This window comes from Carcharodon carcharias, chromosome 20 (assembly GCF_017639515.1).
Source record: "Carcharodon carcharias isolate sCarCar2 chromosome 20, sCarCar2.pri, whole genome shotgun sequence".
Classification (NCBI taxonomy): Eukaryota; Metazoa; Chordata; class Chondrichthyes; order Lamniformes; family Lamnidae; genus Carcharodon; species Carcharodon carcharias.
This window is the reverse complement of record NC_054486.1, coordinates 68,058,073-68,078,290: the sequence shown is the minus strand read 5'-3', so window position 1 is coordinate 68,078,290 and position 20,218 is coordinate 68,058,073. Positions and strand designations below refer to the sequence as shown.

Here is a 20,218-nt window from a genome sequence, read left to right as displayed (position 1 = left end):
TGTAGTTGACTCATAACTGCCCTCTGAAGTGGTCAACTGGACAACTAGGTATGGGCAATAAAAGTTAGCCTTTCCTGTGACACCCACATCCTGAAAATGATTTTTAAAAACTGGTGTTACCTTCGTTCCATCCCTCACAATCACCCAAGGAAAGCAACAATGAACTAAAAATAATTGAAAGGCTTTTTTTGGTTTAAAATCTCTAATGACATCTGCCTGTAAATCCATGTGCTCAAGGTCTCCTAAAGTTGAGGGGGGAAAATACATTCAGTTCAACATGCTAACTTCAGTTAGATTTCACATTTAAAACAAACTGAAAATGTTAAAAACAAAAACAGAATTACCTGGAAAAACTCAGCAGGTCTGGCAGCATCGGCAGAGAACAGTTGACGTTTCGAGTCCTCATGACCCTTCAACAGAACCTTCTGTTCTGTTGAAGGGTCATGAGGACTCGAAATGTCAACTCTTTTCTTCTCTGCCGATGCTGCCAGACCTGCTGAGTTTTTCCAGGTAATTCTGTTTTTGTTTTGGATTTCCAGCATCCACAGTTTTTTGTTTTTAAAACTGAAAATGTTACTAGTTGAAAAAAAAAATCAGGATTGGTTACATTTGACTGGCCCATCAACAGAACTACAGTAATTCCATCAAAAGACACCTGCAAGCACAATTAATGTAAATTCTAATTGTACTTCTAAATTCGTTTTACAATACTTGCATTCAGTTTTCTCCCTCCTTATGCTGCCTACAGGCCATCACTATATGTACATACCAGCTATTCTCGGTCAAGTTGAATTCCCCGTTAGTCCTTGAAGGGTTTATCTCAACACAAAATCCACACGCATGTAGACATCAAATAAGGTCAGGGTCATTTTATGGCCTTATGGTTGAGCTGCCTAGAAAAACTGTTACTTGGGTGAGTTACTGGAGATAATTTTAGGAAACGTAAAAAGTGCAATTTGTTTTTAAAAATCTCTCAAATTAAATCACATTCTAGGCTTCTGTGAATTCCTTCAACTAATACATTTAACTATAAAATTTCTGAAATATCTGCAAAAGCAGCATTAAACTAATGGCAATTAACAGTTTGTAAATTAAAATAAATGGTCAGTTAACAAATAATTATTCATGATAATTTTGTTAGAACTCCCACTATATAGTCAAATATGGACTGAGGCCCAATGTTCACCCTCCAGCAATGTTTAAATTCTCGTCTGCTATTAACCGACAGGTACACTTTCCCTTCTTTCCCAAGGGCAGTGACCATCCAACAAATATTAGTATGCTGCATCTCTGAAATGATCAGCAGCTACTGCAGTTTTATTTAACATGTACACATCTGATAATTATAGAATTTAAAATTACTGTATTCAACTAAACATATTTAAACCAAGAGGAAGTTATGGAAAATTAACTTCCTTCACAAATGTCTGATCATCCTTGCATATGATTATGTCAACTATGCAGCAGAAATGCACATCAGGTATATCAAATGTTACAAAATTAAAATGAAATAACTAAGATTGCATACCAAAGTGACTTAAAGGTTTGGGAAAATTTAAACTAATTATTTTAGTCAGTTCAGTACAAGTGACCATTTGGCCCTTCAAATCCATACCAGATCTCTGGTCAGTCCTATTCTCCAACCCTGCAAGTTTATTTCCTTCAAGTGCCCATTGAATTTCCTTTTGAAATCGTTGTCTCCACTTCCAATCCCCTCGTAGACAACAAGTTCCAGGTAATTGCCACTTGCTGCATAAAAACAATTTTCCCTCACATCCTGCCCAAAAGCTTAAATCTGCTGCTTTTACACATTCCACATAGGTCAACTAGTCCATTATATCAGTCATCCATTTTCTCTTCTGCTTCCCTCTATGTTTTTCATCTATCTTTCCCTCCAATAATTGTTTCTGTCTACCATCTGCTCTAATGATGTGGCCAAAGTATTTATCTTCCTCTTTGATGTTATGCATAATTTCCTCTTTTCTCCAGCCATTTCCAGCACTTATTCTGTGTAGGATATGTGGAACATCCTCCATATGTCCACATATCAAATGTATTCAGCATATGAATAGTCTGTTTGTTGTGCATGTCTCAGAGGCATAACAGATGACATGACGTAGCACCATTTTATATTCTATTCTTTCATGGGACGTGGGTGTTGCTGGTAAGGCCTGCATTTGTTGCTCATCCCTAATTGTCCTTGAACTGAGTGACTTGTTAGGCCATTTCAGAGGGCAGTTAAGAGTCAATCACATCATTCTTTTCCTAGAATTCAGGTTCAGAAGTGTTGCAACTATTTAACGAATACCTTCATCAAGCTTACTAGCTCAAAAGGGTTACAAGTGCAACATTAATTTGTGTAGGCATTAAACAATTACAAAATTATAGAGATTAATCTAATTCTCAGGTCATTGAAACCCTAATGGTCAATGTAGTCAGCGCAGGTTTGAAAAAGATTAAACTTGTTTGAAAATCACAATTAAAAATAACTGTTGAAAACCAACCAACAAATTTTAATACAATTTGCTCTATATAACTCTAAAAGGAAATAAACAATGGTTTAGAAAAATTCCAGTAGCCTGTCTGAACATTGCTGAATTCAAATGTGAATGTTATGAGAGGATAAATCCAATATAAAAAAAAATATGCTGTAATGTCACAAATCAAGACAAAGCTCAAGCTGTTAATGAACCACAAGCAGAAATCAGATTGAACACCTGTGTATTTAGAGAAATAGCAGCTGGAGTAAGCCAGTCACCTCTCCTACAGCATCTGATATTTATGGTTATTGTACAAATTAAATGTGGGCTCAAACAAGAGAGATCTGCATCATCAATCATACAGCTTGTATTACTGCCAAGAATAAATGCCAGAAAAGATAACAACACTGACATCTGAAAAATAACAGTGCAATGACATTCAATAAAAAATAGAATAGGTGACATCCACAGGATTGAACATATCATGGGCTATAAAAAATAAGTTACATTTACTTCTGTAGTAGTTATATTTAAATAAAACTACTAAGAATGGTCCCTTCTTACATCAAGGTTGAATTATTTTGTGGGGGAATATGAAAACAAACAGTCCAAGTTTTTGTTTCAAGGTAAGGAGGCTTTAATGATGTCTTTTTCTCTTTATGTGTAAAATATGAATGTCTTCACTTCTGTATTCCTCATCATGCCTATCCAATGGAATCTCTTCTATTTCAAAATCAGACTGCAAAAGCTAATAAAACAAGGGATGTTAGAATTTAACAATGCAAAAAAAAAAAACAATAAATCAAATACATCTGAGTTTTTAAATATTTACCATAAATCTCATTTCATCTTTACAGTCGAGCTGAGTTACTAAAGCCTGGCCTCTGCACATCATTGTATCCAGACAGTACACTAATGCTAGCAGCAATAGGTCACTATTAGCTCTCAATTGATGAAAATATATTCCTTTTAAAAATACTTAAATCAATATTAGATCCAACCTAACCAATAAGGGAAGTTAGCTGAAATTACATACAGAAAAGACACTCAATCTATAAAAAACTCCTGCTTTCTGTCTTACTACATTTTATAAAGAGATCTCATTGGCTGAACACCACACAAGCAGACAATTTGCCCTGCCATTTTTCTCCACAAGTTTATAAATCAAATTCAAATTGTTAGGCCCTTCAATACTTATTTTTCAACCAATCGTCTGATGTAATTTTAAATAATTTAGACACTGCTTCAACAGCAGCTTGTGGCAGAGAGTTCTACACTCCAGCCACACATTGTAAAGATTTATTTCTGGCCTCTCTGATTATTTCAGTGATTATTGTAAAGTTATCACCTCTTCTTGTCTAGATGGCTTTTTAGATTAATATTTTACCTTCTCCTAACTCATTTTTGAAGACCTCCATCAAGTCACCTTTTAACTTGCTCAGCTAAAGTGAAAAAGCCATAACAAGTTTAAAGAAAAATGCTGCAAATACTCAGGTCAGGCAGCATCAATGGAGAGGTGCCCTTTCATCAGAAATGAAATTAGAAATTAAGAGTTTTGAAGTCAGTAGAATGGGAGAGGAAGAGCAAAGGAAAGGTCTGTAATAGGGTGGAGGGTAGGAGAGATTAACTGACAAAAGATTTCATGATGCCAAAGCCAAAAAGAGTGGCAATGGAGAGAGTAAAGAAACAAAGATGAGTAGTGAAATGGCTACTTAGCAGCCAATGTGAATTTAACATGAAAAGATAAAGAATGAAACAAGCCAGCAAAAAAAAGTTTATGATCTAAAGTTATTGAACTCAATATTGAGTTCAGAAGGCTCGAGAATGGCCACACGAAAAATGGAATTTTGTTCCTCAAGCTGGTGTTGAGCTTCATTGGAACACTGGCAGGCCACGGACAGAAAAGTCAGAGTGGGATCAAGGCGGAGAAATAAAATGACAAAGTGGCAGGAAGCTCAGGGCGATGTTTGCAGACTAAACAGGGGTGTTCCACAAAGTGGTTACCCAGTACATGTTTATGGTCTCCCCAGTGTGGGGACGACCATATCGGGAATCACGAATACAGGAAACCAAATTGAAAGCAGTACAAGTAAATCCTTGTTTCACTTGAAAGAAATGTTTGGGACCTTAGATGGTGAGACAGGAGGAAGTGAAGGACAGGTGCAGCATCTCCTGCGCCTGCATGGGAAGGTGCTATAGGGAAAGGAGGGAATGTTAGGAGCGATTGTGGAGTGAACCATGCTATCATGGAGGAACAATCCCTATAGAAAGCTGAAATGGGAAGGCAGGGGAAGATGTTTTTGGTGATGACATCATGCTAGAGCTGGTGAAAATGGTGGGGGATGATCCGTTGAATACAGGAGCTGGTGGGATGGAAAATGAGGACAACGGAACACACTCATGGTTCTGGGAGGGAGGGGAAGGGTTAGAGTAGGAGTGCGTGAAATGGATTGGATTGAGCGATAGCTCAAGTCTGACTTTATAACTACAATCTTATACAGCTGATAAGATTCCAGTGAATCTACATTGCACCTTTTTCATTGCTTTTATATTCTCTATAATGATTATGCAAAACTGTCTACAATATTCCAACCACAAAGTAACTAATGCCATGATCTGCTTTGAGTTAGAACCATTGGATTAAGTCTGAGCTACATCACATTAGCAACATACATTTAGCTGTATTCCAACATTAATCATTGGTTGTTGATAAGTTCCTCAGGTTTGAAACAAATTCATTTGTTAAACAGCAGCTAATAAAGTGCATAACCAATTTCCAATTTCATCACTCAAAATCCTGGTTATAACTAGATTGGAGATCAAGCAAACACTTTTCATACAGTAGTATACTGAAAGCAGTTTTTTTTTCATGAATATGGTGTGCAACCAGTTTCAATTTGTCAATATCACATTCCTAATCAAGCTATAATATTAACCATGGAGCTACAGTTAATCCAATCCAATAAGTAATGAAAAACATACCTCAAAGAAACTGATCTCTATTTTAGGGTTGTTTCCTATTGTCCTCTCTTCATAGCAACATAAGATACAGCTACTGTTCCCTGTAAGTTCCTTCATGGTCCTTAGCAAGGGCTCTAAAGACTGCAAGATCAGCATATTGTTGAAACATTAAACTAATTTTGAACATTGTAAATATTATCTTATTTTAAACCTATATTTATACAACGTTGCTGTTTGCAGTATACATTGATGATTTCGACATGAATGTGGGAGGTATGATCAGTAAATTCGCAGATGACATGAAAATTGGTGGCGTGGTAACTAGCAAGGAAGGGAGCCTTAGACTACAGTACGATATGTATGGGCTGGTCAGATGGGCAAAACAGTGGCAAATGGAATTTAATCTTGAAAAAAGTGTGAGGTAATATATTTTGGGAGGACTATCATGGCAAGGGATTACACAATGAATAGTAGGGGACCCTAGGAAGTACAGAGGATCAGAGGGACCTTGGTGTGCATGTCCACAGATCATTGAAGGCAGCAGGACAGGTAGGTAAGGTGGTTAAGAAAGCATTTGGGATACTTGTCTTTATTAGTCAAGGCATTGAATATAAGAGCAGGGAGGTTACGATGGAGCTGTACAAAATGTTAGTTAGGCCACATCTGGAGTACTGTGTGCAGTTCTTGTCCACATACAGCAGGAAGGATGTGATTGCACTGGAGAGGGTGCAGAGGAGATTCACCATAAATTTTCCTGGGCTGGAGCATTTCAGCTATGAAGAGACACTAGATAGGCTGGGTTGTTTTCCTTTGAGTGGAGAAGGCTGAGGGGGGACCTGATTGAGGTGTGCAAAATTATGGAGGGGCATAGATAGGAAGAAACTTTGCCCATTAGTGGAGGGGTCAATGACCAGGGACATAGATTTAAGGTAAGGGACAGGTGGTTTAATAGGGGATTTGAGGACATTTTTTTTCACCCAGGGGTTGAAAAACTAAGGACTTGAAAGGGTGGTAGAGGCAGGAACCCTCACAACATTTAAGAAGTATTTAGATGAACACTTGAAACACCATAGCATACAAGGCTATGGGCCAAGTGTTGGAAAATGGGATTAGAGTAGATAGGGGCTTGATGACCTGTGCAGGCACAATGGGCCGAAGGGCCTTTTTCCATGCTGTAAAATTCTATGACTCTAATGCAGGAGAAGCTGAACAGTCACAGTATGATTTATGGTTTCTTACAAGTGCTTAAATTTACAAAAATATTAAAGTAGGAACTCATACATGTACAAAACTGAAAACTTAAGGTCTTCAAACAAGAAATGCATATGAAAATGCGAAGTGTGATTAGATGTGAAGTTAAAATCACTATTTTCTTTTAAAATGTCAGTTGTAAACAAAATATAATATTGCTTGAGATTTTCTCAACCTTAGTCATCAGCCAATTACATGTTTCAATAATGGTAGTGAGGACTAATGATTAATAACATAAGAAATAGGAGTGGGCCATTCAGCCCCTCAAGCCCGCTCCATCATTCAGTGAGATCATGGCTGATCTTCTACATCAATACCATTTTTCTGCATCAATACCATTTTCCTGTATCCCTGTATTCCTTGATGTCTTTAATATGCAGAAATCTGTCAATCTCAGTCTTGCACATACTCAATGACTGAGCCTCCACAGCCCTCCAGGGCACAGAATTCCAAAAGGTTCACCACCCTCAGTGAGGAGGAGGAATTTCTTCTCCATCCTAATGGTCTGCCTTTATGCTGAGACTGTCTCCCCTGGTTCTAGACCCTTCAGCCAAGGAAAGCATCCTTCCTACATTTACCCTCTCGAGCCATGTAAGGATTTTGTACGTTTGAATAAGATCACCTCACATTCTTCTAAAGTCCAGAGAATAAAGTCCCAGTCTATTTAATCTTTCCTCACAGGTCAATTTCTCTGTCCCAGGAATTAATTTAGTGAATCTTTGTTGCACTTCCTCTATGGAAAGTTTACCTTCCTTAGGTAGGGAAACCAAAACTGCAAAAGCCACTGTTCACGGTGTGGCTTTTCAATTAGCAAAAAGTTAGCAGTTAATTTTCATCCAATGAAAGTTAATTTTGAGCTCCTCCCCTCTTCAGAATGGTTGGAAGGTGAAGATTTATTTAAAACTTAAGTTGGATCATATAAATAATGACAATTCAAGTAAAAATTAGGACTGGCAGAACAGGAACAAATAGAGAAACAAATAATTAAAATTAGCATTTAAAATGGAAGTGCAGGGTTAAAAATATTCCTTGCACGTGTAGCTTTACTACTGCAATAAGCTGTGTAATCAAATTTTATAAATACCAATTAACTCAAGGATTCAAACATCTTTTTGAGATCACCCTCAATCCAAGGGGTTAAAGTATAGCACGAAGTGAAAAAGTGCCGATGTAGAAATCTGAAATAACCAAAAAATGCTGGAAATACTCAAAAGGTCAGGCAACATCTGTGAAAAAGAAAGTGTTCTGACAAAACATCACTGGCCTGAAACATTAACCCCCACCTTCCTTTCTCTATATATGCTACCTGATCCACTGATATCTGTTGTTATTTAAAATACAGCATATCTGAACCTTCAAAAACTATACAGATATGTAGCAGGATTCTGTATAATCCTGCTACATTTAATTCCAAGAAGGCATTCTTAAACATTAAGACAAGCTCAGAAATGATTTGCAACCCTCATCTTAACCAAACATTGTTAGGACGTATCCATATATTGTAAATATATGCAAGTAGTTTAAAAGTGGAATTTTAGAAAGAAAGTAGAGGAAAATACAGGAGCAGTGGGATAGTAGGGCAGTGGATTTAGTTTTGGATTAGACTAAATGGTCTCCTATGCAGTAAGCATCTATATTTCTTCCATACTGTAAATGCAACAAATGGAGTTAATGAATGCATACATTAATTTTACAATCAATTTGATGTTACATCAAAGCACGATTTAAGATTATTGAATTATATAAAAATTATACTTTTAAATTTACAAAATTCAAATATATAATTTATGCTGCATAAACAACCATTATTAAATTAGCTACATGTACAGGAATTATAACCATCATCTGGTCTTTGTATCTGATGAGGAAAAATACAATTGGATTTTTCTGTAAAAATATTTTTATTGCATATGTTGGATTAAAAACAACTGTTCAGGAACAATCTCCTTAAAGTACACATTTGTTCGGGGAGCTACCTTTTAAAATCTCAGGTGTACACACCTGTTCATAGTAAATACAGTCTGCCACAAGAATGTAGTCTGGGTCAGGTGGAAGGTCTTTCACACTTTCACCCCTGAAAAATACCACAATACAGAAACATTAAGAATGCAATTATGTTATGTGGTCATAGAAAACGGAAAGGTCATTCAGCCCCTTGAGCGTGTTGCATCATTCAATTAGATTTTAGGTGATTTGTACCTCAACTTCAATTACTCACCTTGAATCAATATCCTTTGATACTGCCTAGCAAAAATCTCTGTCTTGATAATTACAACTAATCTGGTATCTATTTTTGTCAAGAGCAAGTTCCAGATGCTCACAAACCATGTGTGCAGAAATGCGTCGTGATTTCATTCCAAAATGGCATTGCTCTAATGTTAAAATTATACCCACTTGTTCTGGATTGCTTCAGAGGAAATAATTTCTCTAGATCCAACCTAAAGGAAATACAAGCCAATTTTATGCAACCTGTCCTCATAATTTAATGCTTTAATCCCTGGTATCATTCTGGGGAATTTGTACTGCACTCCCTCAGAAGCCAATTTCTTTAAGGCTCTGTGCCCAAAACTGAAAATAGTCTTTCAGAAGGGGTCTGACCAAAGCTCTGTACAAATATAGCATTCCCTCACTTCTGAACTCCAACTTCCTTGAAATAAAGGAATATTAATCTTTTTGATTACATTTTGTTAGTGTAAATCAGGACCTGAAATATGTGAACCACAGCTGGCAAGACTAAAGTTACACAGCAAACGATAACTTGTACCGTCTGCTTACATGGCTGCAGATTCGTGCTCCCATTGTGGCTATTTTATAACGTTAAGAGAGATCGCAATGCCATGCTTTGAAAGAATCAATACCTCATTTAAGAAAAAAAAGAGCCTAGAAGTCCAGAGTACATGAACACTTCAAAAATCTGTTTTACATCAAATCAGAGTAAGTTGCACAGCTCAACCCAAGATTGGCATGCCACCAAATACCAGAACCATAGTGCCACTTTTGCACATCCAAAACATGATGCAAAAAGCAAGATTATAACTTCAGATCTAAATAAAAGCAGCCATTAGGCACTCTACAAAGTGGTGGCTATTCCCTTGAAAAACATTTTAATACCAAATCCTTTTCTGCATTCAGTTTTGATTTCCAATACAAGCAAAGCACAGTTTAACACATTCTGTATTAGTTTTGCTCAGTTGGTAGCACTCATTTCAGCAACATTTTACCTTCAAGCCTAATTTTAGGGTTTGATTGCATGATCTAAAGCTCAATGCAGTATTGAAGAAAAGATAGCATCACCAACATATCTTTCAAATGAATCGTTAAATTATGCCCTCCGTGGGGCTGTTTCAGATAAAGACAACATTCCATGAACTATTATGAGCAATGTTTTCTCCCTTTGAGAGAAGTCAGAACAATTGCCAAAACCCACATTTATTTAATTTGCTGTTGGTGGGATTGTCACACAAGCAAACCGATAGGTTTCTCTATGCAACAGTGACTGCACTTCAAAAATTATTAGATGTCACAAAGTACTTCACAACTAAAGGGCAGGTGTTATAAGTTCAAGTTAATTCTTCCCCCAAACCTCCACTGCCCATTTCTCAATGAAAACCTTATAAAAAATTCTGATTGCCTGATCAGAAGTGAGAGTTTACTATATGAAAAAGGACATGACCAAAAGACTCTACCTCTAGCTTAATAATAAGATATATTATTTTAAATACCTTTGCTAGTTCACATTTATTATTCCCGTACCCCAGAACTACAAAAGCATTAACAAGGTAAAAATACCTGGAAAAACTCAGCAGGTCTGACAGCATCTGCAGAGAGGAACACAGTTAACGTTTTGAGTCCGCATGAATCTTCAACAGAACTAAGGAAAAGTAGAAAAGAGGTGAAAAATAAGCTGGTTTAAGGGAGGGTGGGACAGGTAGAGCTGGATAGAGGGCCAGTGATAGGTGGAGATAGCCAAAAGATGTTATAGACAAAGGACAGAGGTGTTGAAGGTGGTGCTATTATTTAAGGAATGAGCTAATAGGAAGAAAGCCCTTTGAGCAAGGTACAGATAGCCCTAGTGGGGGTGGGGTGGGGGGAAGGGATCGAAATAGATTAAAAGGGAGAGATAAAACAATGGATGGAAATACATTTAAAAATAATGGAAATAGGTGGGAAAAGAAACATCTATATAAATTGTTGGGAAAAGGGGGGATCGGAAAGGGGGTGGGGATGGAGTAGAGAGTTCATGATCTAAAATTGTTGAACTCAATATTCAGTCCAGGAGGCTGTAAAGTGCCTAGTCAGAAGATGAGGTGCTGTTCCTCCAGTTTGCGTTGAGCTTCACTGGAATATTGCGGCTGGCCAAGGATGGACATGTGGGCATGAGAGCAGGGTGGTGTGTTTAAATGGCAAGTGACAGGGAAGTTTGGGTCATGCTTGTGGACAGACCAAAGGTGTTCCGCAAAGCGGTCACCCAGTCTGCATTTGGTCTCTCCAATGTAGAGGAAACCGCATTGGGAACAGCGAATGCAGTAGACTAAATTGAGGGAAGTGCAAGTGAAACGCTGCTTCACTTGAAAGGAGTGTTTGGGCCCTTGGATGGTGAGAAGAGGGGAAGGGGCAGGTGTTGCACCTTCTGCGGTAGCATGGGAAGGTGCTGTAGGAGGGGGTTGAGGTGTAGGCGCTGATGGAGGAGTGGACCAGGGTGTCCCAGAGGGAACGATCCCTGCGGAATGCCACTTTGGCGGGGGGGGGGGATGTGTTTGGTGGTGGCATCATGCTGGAGTTGGCGGAAATGGCAGAGGATGATCCTTTCAATGCAGAGGCTGGTGGGGTTATAAGTGAGGACAAGGGGGACCCTATCATGGTTCTGGGAGGAAGAGGAAGGTGTGAGGGCGGATGCACGGGAGATGGGCCGGACACGGTTGATGGCCCTGTCAACCACCGTGGGTGGAAAACCTCAGTTAAGGATGAAGGAAGACATGTCAGAAAAACTGTTTTTGAAAGTGGCAGCATCAGAACAGATGTGACAGAGGCGAAGGAACTGAGAGAATAGGATGGGGTCCTTATAGGAAGCGGGGTGTAAGGAGCTGTAGTCGGTAGACTTGTAATGAATATTGGTGGACAGTCTATCACCAGAAATTGAGACAGAGAAGTCAAGGAAGGGAAGAGAAGTGTCAGAGATGGATCATGTGAAAATGATGGAGGGGTGGAAATTGGAAGCAATATTAATTAATTTTTCCAGGTCCAGACGAGAGCATGAAGCAGCACTGAAGCGAATATCGATGTACCGGAGAAAGAGCAGTGGGAGGGGGCCGGAGTAGGACTGGAACAAGGAATGTTCCACATACCCCATAAAGAGACAGACATAACTGGGGTCCATGCAGGTACCCATAGACACACCTTTTATTTGGAGGAAGTGAGAGGAGTTTAAGGAGAAATTGTTCAGTAAGAGAACAAGTTCAGCCAGATGGAGATTAGTGGTGGATGGGGGTTGTTCGGGCCTCTGTTCGAGGAAGAAGCGGAGAGCCATCAGACCATCCCGGTGGGGGATGGAGGTTCTCCTACCTCCCCCTGGACCATGACCCCACCACTGAACATCAAGCCATTGTTTCCAGGACTGTTACTGACCTCATCTCCTCTGGAGATCTTCCTTCCACAGCTTCCAACCTCAGTATCCCAACCTCGGACGGCCCGCTTCTACCTCCTATCCAAACTCCACAAACAGGACTGTCCCGGCAGACCGATCGTGTCAGTTTGTTCCTGCCTCATTTCTTGCTATCTTGACTCCATTCTCTCTCTCCCCTTGTCCAGTCCCTTCCCAAATACATCCATGATTCCTCTGACACCCTACATCATATCAACAATTTCCAGTTCCCTGGACCCAACTGCCTCCTCTTCATCATGGACGTCCGATCCCTCTACACCTCCACCACCCCCCCCGCCCCGGATGGTCTGATGGCTCTCCGCTTCTTCCTCGAACAGAGGCCCAAACAATCCCCATCCACCACTACTCTCCTCCGTATGGATGAACTTGTTCTCTCACTGAACAACTTCTCCTTAAACTCCTCTCACTTCCTCCAAATAAAAGTGTGGCCATGGGTACCCGCATGGGCCCCAGTCATGCCTGTCTCTTTATGGGGTATGTGGAACATTCCTTGTTCCAGTCCTACTCCGGCCTCCTCCCACAGCTCTTTCTCCGGTACATCGATATTTGCTTCAGTGCTGCTTCATGCTCTCGTCTGGACAGGGAAAAATTTATTAATTTTGCTTCCAATTTCCACCCTCCATCATTTTCACATGATCCATCTCTGACTCTTCTTTTCCTTTCCTTGACTTCTCTGTCTCAATTTCTGCTCATTGACTGTCCACCAATATTCATTACAAGCCTACCGACTACAGCTCCTCACAACCCGCTTCCTGTAAGGTCTCCATCCTATTCTCTCAGTTCCTTCGCCTCTGTCGCATCTGTTCCGATGATGGCACTTCCAAAAACAGTTCCTCTGACATGTCTTCCTTCTTCCTTAACCGAGGTTTTCCACCAACGGTGGTTGACAGGACCCTCAACCGTGTCCGGCCCATCTCCCGCGCATCCGTCCTCACACCTTCCTCTCCCTCCCAGAACCACGATAGGGTCCCCCTTGTCCTCACTTATCACCCCACCAGCCTCCGCATTGAAAAGATCATCCTCCGCCATTTCCGCCAACTCCAGCATGATGCCACCACCAAACACATCTTCCCTTCAACCCCCCAGCAGCATTCTGCAGGGATCAATCCCTCTGGGGCACCCTGGTCCACTCCTCCATCACCCCCTACACCTCAACCCCCTCCCACAGCACCTTCCCATGCAACCGCAGAAGCTACAACACCTGCCCCTTTACTTCCCCTCTCCTCACCGTCCAAGGGCCCAAACACTCCTTTTAAGTGAAGCAGCATTTCACTTGCACTTCCCTCAATTTAGTCTACTGCATTCGCTGCTCCCAATGCGGTTTCCTCTACATTGGAGAGACCAAACGCAGACTGGGTGACCGCTTTGCGGAACACTTTCAGTCTGTCCGCAAGCATGACCCAGACCTCCCTGTCATTTGCCATTTCAACACTCCACCCTGCTCTCATGCCCACATGTCCGTCCTTGGCCTGCTGCAATGTTCCAATGAAGCTCAACGCAAACTGGAGGAACAGCACCTCATCTTCCGACTAGGCACTTTACAGCTTCCTGGACTGAATATTGAGTTCAATAATTTTAGATCATGAACTCTCTCCTCCATCCCCACCCACTTTCCGATCCCCCTTTTTTCCAATAATTTATAAAGATTTTTCTTTTCCCACCTATTTCCATTATTTTTAAATGTATTTCCATCCATTGTTTTATCTCTACCTTTTAACCTATTTCGATCCCTTCCCCCCACCCCACCCCCACTATTAGCACATTCCTTAAATAATAGCACCACCTTCAACACCTCTGTCCTTTTGTCTATAACATCTTTTGGCTATCTCCACCTATCACTGGCCCTCTATCCAGCTCTACCTGTCCCACCCCCCCCTTAAACCAGCTTATATTTCACCTCTTTTCTATTTTTCCTTAGTTCTGTTGAAGAGTCATGCGGACTCAAAACGTTAACTGTGCTCCTCTCCACAGATGCTGTCGGACCTGCCGAGTTTTTCCAGGTATTTTTATTTTGGATTTCCAGCTTTTTGTTTTTAGCATTAACAAGGTGACAGGCCTATTAATCCGATTCTCATACCAGCATCCAAAACCAATAAATCCAGTGTTCCATGAACCATATACAGACATGTACCAAATACTAGGACAAGTAACCTTTGACAAGTAACAGTATTCAGCCTCCATCACAAGTTTCAAACTCGCTTTTGTTCATAGATTGCTCAAATATTGCAATTTTAACGCTTATGATTTATTCCTTTTTCAGCATCCACATAATGAAAATTAAGTTCATTTTCAGATGACCACAATGGAATAGTAACTACTGGAGAAAAACAAACCTCACAATACTATTTGGGTTCAAGTTTCACTGTGGTACAGCTTGCTCTCACCATGGTTAACTGATAAGGCTTGAAGAAACACGTGTAAAATTCTTCTTCCTGAAACCAAAGCTGTCAATGCCATCTGGTATGAGTAAGAAGATATTACAACTTGCTACTAAAGGAGAAATTAATTGCTTGTCTAAAGATACTCCTGCACTGACAAAAAGAGAACAGGTGTGAATGGAAGTTATCCATTGGAGTGATGGAAGAAATGGAAGCATTTCTGTATCTTCACAGAAAGTAACAGCAATTAAAAAGTTTCAAGACAAAAATGAAATATTTTGACAGACTAATCCCTATGATAGTTTCCTCTCTTCCTACTTGTTACCCCCTTCACAGTTACATTAATCCATTGATATGGGGAGGATGATGAACAGTTACTTTTGCCCCCCATTTCTGCCAGTCCCAAAGAAATCAGTGCCTATTCGAAAAACTTTCAGTGAAACTGATGTAAAGGTTATCTGATTTCCCAAGCTTTTGTTCTGAATGTTTTTGTTCAAGTGCAAATAGTTGAAAACTTTTGTTATAAAATTTTAAAGTCAATTAAGTACAAACCATTTAAGTACCTTGGCTTGGATAGAACCAGTAACCAAGTGCTTGTTATCATTGATGTTTATGTTAAGTAAATCCTGCAACTCTTCAAGATCTGTGACTGTGACGTGTGCCCTGGAAAACAGAAAGGAATGCATTAGTTTGGAATGAAAATCAAATAAAACTTCAGAACATTTTATATTTGATTTTGCATAACCACAATCATCTTCAGTCAGAAGTTCCAAGCGGATGATCAATCTTAGCCTTTTCCTGAGGTCCCCGTTATCACAGATGCCAGTGTTCAGCCAATCCAATTCACACATGATCAAGAAACAGCTGAGTGCACTGCATACAGCAAAGGCTACGGGTCCCGCCAAGATCCAGCTGTAGTGCAGAAGACTTATGCTCCAGAACTAGTCACATTCGCAGCCAAGCTGTTCCAGCGTAGCTACAACACTAACATCTGTCCAACAATATGGTAAATTAGCTAGGTATGTCCTATCCACAAAAGGCAGAACAAATCCAATCTGATTAATAATTGCCTTACCAGTCTACTCAATAATTGGCAAAGTAATGGAAGGTGTTATTGACAGTGCTATCAAGAGGTACCTATTCACCAAAAACCTGCTCATAGATGCTCTGTTTGGGTTCTGCTATGTCTAGTTGACTCCAGGCTCCATCACAGCCTTGGTCCAAACATCAAGCAAAGAACTAAATTCCTGAGATGAGGTGATAGTGAGATCAAAACAGCATTTCACCCAAGTGTGGCATCAAGGAGCTCCAATAAAGCTGAAGTCAATGGGAATCAAGGGGAAAACTGTCCACTAGTCGTCATACCTAGCACAAAAGAAGATGGTTGTGGTTGTTGGAAGTCAATCAAGTCACAGAACCTCACTGCAGGAGTTCCTTAGGTAGTTTCCTAAGCCTTCAGCTGCTTCATTAATGACCTTCCCTCCATCATAAGGTTAGAAGTGAGGATGTTCAGTACCATTCATGACTCCTCAGATACTGAAGCAGTCTGTGTCCCTATGCAGCAAGACCTGGACAACATCCAGGCTTGGGCTGATGTGTGGTGTGAATGTTACCTGCCACTTACTTGCAGAACATTGAACAACAAGAGAGAATCTATACATCGCCCCTTGATATTCAATGACATTATCACTGACGCCCTCACTATCAACATCCTGCGGGTTACCACTGACCAGAGACTGTGCCAGCCATAAAATTACTGTGGTTATATGAGCAGAAAGACGTTGGGAATTCTGAGGAGAGTATATCACTTCCTGACTCCCCAAAGTGCAATTTTTTGCTTCAAGCCTGCCTTTCAGCCAAACAGCACAACCAATCTGCAATTTTCAGAGAAAACAGCACACTTGCGTTTTAGCCTAGAGGATGACACAAGCAATGGTAGCTGACCTGCTCAAAAAAATAGTTTTGATTTTGGGGCACCCCAACACAACTTGTATTTACTTGGCATCTATAACATAGGAAGATAGCTGAATGCATTTCACAGCATGATAAAAAGTGACAGTCAAGGGAACTGATGTTTGGCCAATTAACTAAAAGCTCAAGGGCAGCTAGCCCAGAACTGAGCCTCCAGCCCCATATTCTTTCCATCACAAAGGACGTATCTATACATTGCCTGTCCCTGCGTCAGCTTATCTGCAGCTGAAACCCTCACCCATGCTGTCTACATCCCTGCAACTGCAACCCCTGTCCACGCTTTCGTCACCTGACTCGACTATTCTAAAGCTCCCCTGCATCTTCCATTCTCGATAAGTTTGAGCTCATCCAAAACTCTGTTGCCCATGTCCTAACACACTATACACCATTCACCCATCATGGCTTTGTACCTTTTTATCTCTGTAACCTCCTCCAGCCCTACAATCTCCTGGAATCTCTGTACTATTCAGTTCTGGCCTCTTGTGCATTCCGAATTGTGTTCACCCACTAACAGTAGTCATACCCGCTGCCTAAGCCCAAAGCTCTGGAATTGCCACAAACCCCCCCACCGACCCCCCACCCAAAGCCCACAGTATCTCATTATGACCACAGCCGGTTTTAATTGCTGTGCAAACCAAATTCCAGAGAGAAACTTGTGGGCCATACCCTTTTTTGTATTCTGAAAACGAGAAGACAACGTTCTGATCTCAGCAGTAAGAGGTCCAGTAACACTTTTGGGATTTTAAAAATTAAAAGTAAAAGTTTTATTAAGAATAAAAGAAAACTTATGCATACAAGATTACAGTTACACTATTAAGGTTAGCCTTACAAAACACAAAAAAAACTCTCTACTTGGTCAAACCCACAAGTAAATACCTTCCAGGCAACACTCCCTTATAGATGTCTAACTATGAAATCCAGTATTATCCAATGCAAACTGCTGTAGCTTTAATAAAGGGATACCACCTGACCTCTACCCTCTTCCACTCTGCAATGGAATCCACTTCGGAATAAAACTACTTGTTGCAGCGCAAGATTTTTCTGGCTTGACTGGATGGCTGATTCAAACTGCACCTCCTCCCAGCCCATCTATCTCCAGTTCCATTGTTCTCATTCTTTGAAACTCAAATTCTTCCAAATATAAAATCTTTCATGTCACTATTACGTCTTTGCTTTTAGGTCAATAAAATAAAACATCCCCACTACTATTTACCTATGGAACTCCTGCAAGATGCAAATTTTTTTTTGTTATCTTAGACTCCCCTATGATATTCAAACAAACTCTCAACTTACCTAAAAATGCAAATGTTAGATCCAACCTTTTTAGTTGTACCTCAAAATTAACACCTCTATCCTTCCCATGTTTCAAACTCCCCAGACAACCTGACTCCTATCAATCTCTTGCCCAACTTAATTAAACCACACACACACACAACACCCAGGCTTCTTTACAGAATAATACAAATTCCACAAAAATATTTTAAAAATAACACCCATTCTCACTCTTCACTACCCCACACCTCCCCAAATCCACTTTAAAGCTCCCCTTAAAACCTGACTCTTTGACAAAGATTTTGGTTAACAATCCCAATATCTCATTTGTGAATTGTTGTCAAATTTTGTCTGATAAACTCTCCTTTGAGCTACATAAAAAGGTTAAAGGTATTATAAATGTAAGATTTTGATATACAGCCATAAGACATTAGTAAGCTGGTCTTGTAGCTGCAACTCATCAAATGGCTTGCAAAATGAACCGGGGGAGGTAGGAAGGGCATGGAGGTTGTAACATTCAGTACTTGGAGCAAATAGTGATATCCAGAAGATGCAGCCAGTAGAATGCAAATTACTTACCTCAGCTCAATGCAGAAAGAGGAAAACTAAATCAGCCATCCACCCATCCCACAGGTGCTTGGGAGAGGATGAGTACAAATTGGAATGGTTTCAGCGAGTGTCAACTTGGGAATAGGATTTGCCTTGACATCACAAGTACATCTAGAAAAATCACAAGGGCCATTTCCAGTATCACTAAATTGGCTAGGGCTCCTTTCTATAGAAAAATAACCAGATGGAGATCTTTAAGATGAAGGGTTTGATCAGGTAGATGTAGCCTCTTTTGTTGAATAACCAAAATTAGGGGCCATAAATATATGACGGTCAGGAATGAATAGGGGATTCAATATGGTCAGACTGTGGAACACGTTGTGAGGAGGAGCTGAGGCAAACAGTGTAGATTCATTTAGGGTGAAGTTGGATAAACAACAGAGCGATTGCAATAAAGAACATGCTATTAGGGTTAGATTAAGTAAGGTGAAGGTGGTTCGGAGCATAAACAACGGCACAGGCCGTTTGGCTTGTTTCAGTGTTGTAAATTCAGGCATCACCATCTTATATACATTATGAAGAGATGAGTGCAGATGCTGAAAACGCCAAAACTCTTAACGCAACGGATATTTATTTCCCCTAATCATCGTCTCTAATACTTTGTTTCCTGATGAATAAAAACCAGTACCGAGATAATCTTTACCCCAGAACAGAAGCCATCAGTCCCACCACTCCAGTCCCTGAGCCCAGCTCCACTACGGTCTTCCCAGTAAAAGCGTGGAGGCCATCCCGGTAAAAGGCGCTGGTCTCCAAGTATTTGGCCAACACCAGCGCCGCGTCCCACACCACACAGCCCACATCGCCGGCGCTGCACTGCTTAATGCGCAGCTCCGCACCAGAGTGCCGCTCCACCGCCCGCACAAAATAACCAGACTCAGCCCCCTCCATCAATGAGGCCCCAGCACTACCCAGGCCAGAAGCCCAGCAACTCCCAGCCATAATGGTGACCGTTTACAATAAATGATCTACAGGCGAAGCAGCCAATCCCCAGCCCTTTTACATTCAAACGGATGGACGCTCCACAGCCCGCGCCGCCCATTGGCTCTTTCCGGTCCAATTGAGGAAATTGGTTTAAAAAAAAAGAAATACCTGGAAGAACTCAGCAGGTCTGGCAGCATCGGCGGAGAAGAGTACAGTTGACGTTTCGAGGCCTGAAGGGTCATGAGGACTCGAAACGTCAACTCTTTTCTTCTCCGCCGATGCTGCCAGACCTGCTGAGTTTTTCCAGGTATTTTTATTTTGGATTTCCAGCATCCGCAGTTTTTTGTTTTTATCTATGAGGAAATTGGTTTTCGTGTCATTGGGTGCGTCTGACGCAATCGGTAACCATGGAGACGTTGGCCTCGACAGCGCTTTCGCTCAGCTCTAAGATGTCTTGTGCCTCGATTAACAAATGTACGTGTTTTTTGGGGGGGATGGAACTAGCAGGGTAGATAAAAGGAAGCCAGTAGACGGAGTATACCTGGATTTTAAAGGCATTTGTAAGATGCCACAAAAGATTAATGGGCAAAATAAAAGCTCATGGAGTTGTGGATATTAGTATGAATAGAGGATTGGTTAGCGACAGGGAGCAGAGTGAGCATAAAATTTAGCAGGCTATGACTAGATGAGTGCTGTAAAGATCAGTACTGGGG

General features: G+C 40.7%; 1 protein-coding gene and 1 long non-coding RNA gene across 4 annotated transcripts in view; one reads left to right on the top strand and one right to left on the bottom strand.

Moving 5' to 3' along the window:
• Positions 1-15,388, top strand: part of LOC121292284 — a 38,682-nt gene extending 23,294 nt beyond the window's left edge. Inside the window, exons 3-4 of one of the 2 annotated variants that reach the window (XR_005946255.1) lie at positions 3,051-3,106; positions 14,615-15,388. This is a non-coding gene — a long non-coding RNA (uncharacterized LOC121292284). The remainder of the gene's footprint in view (positions 1-3,050; positions 3,107-14,614) is intronic. The other variant, XR_005946256.1, reaches the window with a different exon arrangement.
• Positions 542-19,520, bottom strand: vcpkmt (valosin containing protein lysine (K) methyltransferase). Of its 2 annotated transcripts, XM_041214129.1 has the most exons (5): positions 19,228-19,520; positions 15,285-15,395; positions 8,694-8,766; positions 5,463-5,582; positions 542-3,228 (listed from the first exon to the last, which is right to left on the bottom strand). In XM_041214129.1, the coding sequence occupies exons 1-5, from the start codon at positions 19,470-19,472 to the stop codon at positions 3,118-3,120; spliced, it is 660 nt and encodes a 219-aa protein (XP_041070063.1). In that variant the 5' UTR covers positions 19,473-19,520; the 3' UTR covers positions 542-3,117. The 2 variants fall into 2 exon arrangements, with proteins under 2 accessions (XP_041070063.1, XP_041070064.1); XM_041214130.1 differs by lacking the exon at positions 8,694-8,766 and having other exon boundaries at positions 15,296-15,395.
• Between the last annotated feature and the right edge of the window lie 698 nt (positions 19,521-20,218).